The following is a 6000-nucleotide window of genomic DNA, read 5'->3' on the forward strand; positions in this document are numbered from 1 at the left end:
ATAGCTTGAGTTCAAATGTTCTCCCACACAATAATTTTCTTTAAATAAACCAAAGGGGAAACAAAAGGCGGGAATTATTGCTGTGGAATGTTAAGTGCCTCTTTGGAGCTCATTAATCACTGTAAGACTTTATATTCTAGCCTCCCGGATAACCTACTAGAACTCTGAAAGATGAATGGAGAAGACACATAAAATGTTAGAAATCAACAGCTCTTGATCCTGTTCATATATCCCTACATTGTAAGCTTTTAGAGGGCAAGTCAATAAACTATTTATACCTCTGTCCCCCACATTTAATAATGTGCCTGGAACAATGTGGCAACTCAGTATTTTAAATTAAATGAACTGGACTCCCTTTGATATTTAAGAATCTTGAGACCCAAAGAGGAAAAGATTTGTCCAAATTTACACCATGACAGGTGGAGTAAGAAACTGTATTTCCTACACTCAGTGACTATACATCATGATTTTACTGAATTATATTGTACTTATCTCACTATACTGGCTCAGTCTTTTATTACTGTTGTTGTTATTGTTGAACCACAAAATGGCTCTTCTTAAAATCACTTTCCAGTTCTGATATACTAATGATTGCATAGACATTTCCTTTCTCTGCTGCAGAGTAAATCATCCTGGCTTCAGAGAAATGACTGTTCTATACCTTAAGTGTGTTGGTTCATGGCCCTGATTGAACTCTGATGGCTGGTATGAAATCTAGAACAGAGAATTGAATCTTCCTTGGATATACATGTGCAGGTCTCTCTTGAGAGAGTGGGTCAAGTTACTCCCTTCCATGTTCTGGAATCACACTGATGTTTCTGGAAGCCCTCCTGGTAGCTAAGTTTCCCACACTTCTCCCAACTTACAATCTTCTGGATCCATGAAGTTGGCCTAAAAAAACTAATTAAGGCTATCCAATGCATATAATTCGAATCCCTACTATGCAAACTAAAATACTCTACCTGAGATAGACACTTACGTGGTTGCTGGAATGTTAAAGGCTCAGATTTTGCCCACGAGAAGGTTAATATATTAGTGAAGATAGAAGAGTGAAATTGTCAAGTTCAGAGATTGCATCTTAGTTTTCTTTCACATTCTCAGAAATAAGCACATTGGGTACATATCAGATGCTCAATAAATATTTGTTTAAATAAAAAGCACAAAAATTACAATGTTGACTGTAAGAAACGCAGTATGTGAGGGACAAACAAGTACTTAGGTCATAGGAATCTCAAAAGGGTTGAACAGAGAGGTATGACAATAGAAAAGGATAAAGCTATATTCACTCTGTTTAGAAGTGACTTGATTTAAGTAGTCAAATATCATCACATTACCATGAGTTAACAGCAGACTTTGTCAGGAGCTTAAAATGAATGTAGAGAATAAATATTTAGGGTAATTGGGGGTTGAAAGTAAGTGATTGGAGGAGGAGCAGCAAGGGTATTTAAAAGTAAGTTTGTTTTCTGATCTAACTATGAGGCACGCAGTTTCTTTTTCATTTCATTTTTGTTGTATCCAAAAACAACCAGAAGACCTAGAACATGATCACATATCCATGAGCCTTCATAATGATTAGACAGATAATATCAAATCTTCTCTACTGAGGTGCCTGGAGTGGTGTCATTCATTCTCAGGTACAATCAGTTCCCTGAGATCTACACCAGTGCTTCTTAAATGTTAAGGTGCATAGAAATGACCATTAGATTTTGTTGAAATCCAGATTTGATTTGGTAGATCTGGTGTAGGGACTGAGATTCTGCATTTCTAACAAGCTCCCAGGTGATGCAAATGCTGCTGGTCTGTGGACCACCAGCAGTAATGCCCTACATCAGTGGTTAACTCTGGCCATCCATTAGCATCACTTGGGAGCCATTTAAAAATACTTATGCCCAGATCCCACCCCAGAACTAATTAAACCCACATTATTAGGGGTATGGCCTAATCATCTTTACATTTGAAAAGCTCTACAGGTGTTTCTATAGGTAGTATGCCAGCTTGAGGCTGGAAATCTACCTAGACAAAGAAAAATGTGATATAGGTGGGGGTCAGTGGGAGGTGAGAGTGTGTGTGTGTGTGTGTGTGAGAGCGAGAGAGAGAGAGGAGAGGAGAGGAAAGGGGAGGGGAGAATAGGGGAGAAAGGAGGGAAGAGGAAAGGAGGGGAGGGGAGGAGAGGAAGGGAGGGGGGGAAGGAAGAAAGGGAGGAAGGGAAAAGGGAGGGAGAAAGGGAGGAAGGGAAAGGGAGGGAAGAGGGAAAGAAGGAAGGAAGAAAGGAAGGAAGGAAAGAAGGAAGGAAGGAGGAAAGGAAGGAAAAAGCCTGTTTCCTCACTCTAAATCATGCTTCTCAAACATTAATGTGCATACAAATTGCCTAGGTACTTTGTCAAAATTCTAATTCTGACTCAATAGACCTGGAGTAAATATGGAGATTCTGCAGTTCTAAAAAATTTGTCTGCAAACCACATTTTGACTATCAAGAGTCTAAATCAGTGGTTTCCAAACACTGCTGTACATAGGGACCTCTAAAGGAAACATATATGCTTTTTTCTTCCACCCCAATATTCTAATTTCATTGGTATGGGGTGCCATCTCAGGATGAGTATGTTCAGAAAGTATGTCAGGTGATTCTAGTGTGCAGCAAACTTTGTGAACCACTCGTCTAAATACTAAACATTTTAACTCATTTAAGAATCTCAAGCCCTTAAGATATACAAGGCACAAATTCCGTCAGAGCTGCTCAGACTGCGTAGCAACCCAAACCTTTGAGACAATGTTAAGTACATGGTGCACAAAAATCGCTGAAATTAGATCATGAATTGAACCTCAGGTCAACTGATGTATTTTCCTCTCTTCTTTACCCTGTATGACAGGGAGTGATGCAAAGCTGTAAATAAGAAAGCAAAAATAAATTGATCTTATTTGTAAATAGCTGAAGTTCAACTTTCTGGATGCTGGACCAATGCTCTAAGAAAGGTTGTCAAATGCTAGAGGTAATGTGAAGGTTGTCAAGTGTTGGCGATGGGATTCAAGATTAAACGGGCCATTAGATCGGGGTATGGGATAGAGAACTCTTGAACCCTCAACTGAGTCACGCAATATGACTCTATCTTTAAAGAGTTTCTACTAGAAAAGTATTATATATACATACATTTGAGAATGTCTTCCTAGAATTAGATTTGAATCTGTTGGGGGAAGAAGTTTGTACACGGCAGCATAAAACGTGAAAGATGCACCAATTACAGTATTGCACAAATACACATTTCTCTTAATACGCTCTTTTTGGCTGGAATAAAAATTTCAAGTTAGCTACCATCGTTAGCTGTGCCATTTGCACCAACTTAGAAAGTGAGGCCAATGTATAAGTAATTAGCCATTTTTAATCTGATTGCCAAGCAGCTAACACAGCTTCATTAAGAAAGTCCAGGAACTAACATGCATAAAGACTTTCATCATGGTTTTTTTTTTTCAGAGGCAATTATGGGACCTCTGCAAAATGACCAGAATGTTGGCCTACAGCAAAAGTCTTCGTTGCCTTTGGATCAGTGCTGTGATTCACTATATCATTGCTGTCTGGATTGACACAGAACTTCTGAACTGATTCTTTTCGGATATATTTCTGAGATTCTTTCTCCTTTCTGAACTCAAAAGACTGGAAGAACAGCTAGAACTCTACTGTTAGCAATCTGATCATTAAACCACCTGGAACGCTAAGTGACACGTAGCATGTTTTATGGGCAACGAAGGAAAATAAAAGATTACTGCCAAGAGATATAGCCTCTTTTTATGATTGAACAGGAATTAGTAGACACATTGGAGGCAAAACTGTTACCAAGAACCTTTGTCAAATAACTAAATTTAGTGACCAAATACCAGGTGTCATCTAAGCAAGAAAAACTGTTTCATAGTAAAATGATACTCTTTTTCTGTTGTTAACCTTATATCCCAGAAATACTTAGTCAACTAGAATATTACAAACCTTTATATGTTAAGGACTGCCTTTTTATTTTAAAATGGAGTATAATAGAGTTAATAATATATGCCTCAAGTATACTTATAGACATGGATTCTCTCATATGTATACATCATTGTCAGACGTGGAGATGCCCATCAATGTATCATAAGAATAATCTGCCTGAACTGAAAATTGCCTGCTAGTCTTAATCCATGTTGATTCAGCTCTTTTTATACTATAAATGCTTGCCTAGGTTCAAATACTTTAAATCTACCAATTAAATACTTAAAACACTTTATTGAACATAGAACTGCTATCATTCAACACTCCAGTTTCATTAATCAGCCCAGAAATAGGTAACTCACCACCATTCCCTGATCCTAAGTACATTACCACAGTGACTGACATTCCTGGTTTAAAAATAAAATCTTGTTTCAAATATAGCTTCCCGAGTTCTGGGTAATGAATATAGTTTCATAAAAGTTGACATCATTTCTTCTGATTTCGCCAGAATTAAATACATCCAGTATGCCTCCTGGATATCTGACCACCATATCACTCAAGGCTCTCACAACCTGGTGGGCGTTTTAAGGAGAAGGAGAAACAGACCTGCATAGATGGGGTTAAATCCAAAAGATATGTAATCTTGTGGTTAGAATAGTCGTTGTGTTTATGTGTGTTCAATATGCCAATTAGAAGTTGATTTTTACAGTTCATTTATCAGTTGGTATGCATACATTATGCAGATTTGCTTATGAGGAGAACATTAATATGTACATGTCCAGAACTAGTAAATGCATTATGCTTGGAAGCCAAGCAGTACTCCCATACACTGTTCCTCTTAGAGGTCAGTTCTAACGCATGCTGTTCCAAATAGACCCAATTTCTCTGCTGATATATATTCAAAATGCAGTAGGATGTGGTCATACACACCCAGAAATACCATCTTCATGAGGTGGGGGTGGTGAAATTCAAACATTTTTTTTTTTAGCAATGCATTATTGGATATCAGATACAAACGTGCCTGTCAGCAATTCTAAAGCAAATGAAATAGATTTATTTGAGTCCATCCATTATACAGAAAAGATATTGCTTTACTAACACATACCTCCTCCTCCTCCTCCATTTTGGGGGGACTCTCCCCACCTCCCCCCAAAAAACTCATCACACTTCACTACGCAACTGATGGAGTATTAAACACTGTCTTCCAAGCTGTGGGAGTTAAAAAGAAGTCGCCTTCCTGCCACACTTCCCCAGTGCTGCAATGGACATAGCATCTCCTCCTCTATCGACCTAGTATGATGCTCGCTCCCCAAGCACTGCAGTCCCCTCGCCGAGGATTGCCTTGGCCACACGCACATGCAGCGGGAAGTCCCCCGATAGGGACAACCACATACCTTTGCTCTCCATTTCGGTCCCTTTCGAGTGCTGGGAAGTTCAATGGAAGTTGGCCGGAAGATGTGGGCCCGCTTCAGATTCCCAAATCTGGGAAGCCAATCTGATGATTTCGCCCGTACTTCCTTCCTTCCCCTCAGGCTTCCTGAAAGATGGGATTTCTTAAACCTTGAAGCTGCAATCAGCCACCAAAGGACACTTAGGAGCAGCAGCAGATTGCCTCTACAGGGGATACGTTGCGACGCGCATCTGATACTGAAATGCATGCACAGTGCCCGCTCAGATTTTTTTTTTTTTTTTTTTACCTGGGTCTGGAAGCTGCAGGCAGGAGCTGTCCTCCGAGCGTGGTGCTGCAGGTGTAGTGACAGATCATCCCACTTTGCTCTCTGGATGCACAGCAGATTTGCATGGGCGCTGGCACGCATGCGCAGGGCGTCCCCCCTCCCCTTTTCACCGCCTCCCGCTCCCCCGCCCCCTTCGCCTCCCTCCCCAATACGGTCCTCAGTTATCCCAGCTGAGGAGCTGTAGCATTCGGTCACAGGGAAGCGCTGCTAAAAATAAACGCCGGACCGGATTTTCCTCTGCAAACTAGAAAATGGATTGGACTGGTACTGCGTGCATCAGGACGAATTACTGAAGTCTTAGAGGAGGCTAGT

At 40.2% G+C, this 6000-nt stretch overlaps 1 protein-coding gene across 1 annotated transcript in view; it reads right to left on the reverse strand.

Moving 5' to 3' along the window:
* FGF12 (fibroblast growth factor 12) overlaps positions 1 to 5766 on the reverse strand; it is a 585069-nt gene extending 579303 nt beyond the window's left edge. Inside the window, exons 1-2 of the mRNA XM_009447026.5 lie at positions 5650 to 5766; positions 5347 to 5489 (exon numbers count right to left, since the gene is read on the reverse strand). Coding sequence (XP_009445301.1) covers positions 5347 to 5359 — 13 coding nt within the window. The 5' untranslated portion in view covers positions 5360 to 5489; positions 5650 to 5766. The remainder of the gene's footprint in view (positions 1 to 5346; positions 5490 to 5649) is intronic.
* Between the last annotated feature and the right edge of the window lie 234 nt (positions 5767 to 6000).

Source organism: Pan troglodytes, chromosome 2 (assembly GCF_028858775.2).
Source record: "Pan troglodytes isolate AG18354 chromosome 2, NHGRI_mPanTro3-v2.0_pri, whole genome shotgun sequence".
NCBI classification, from domain to species: Eukaryota; Metazoa; Chordata; class Mammalia; order Primates; family Hominidae; genus Pan; species Pan troglodytes.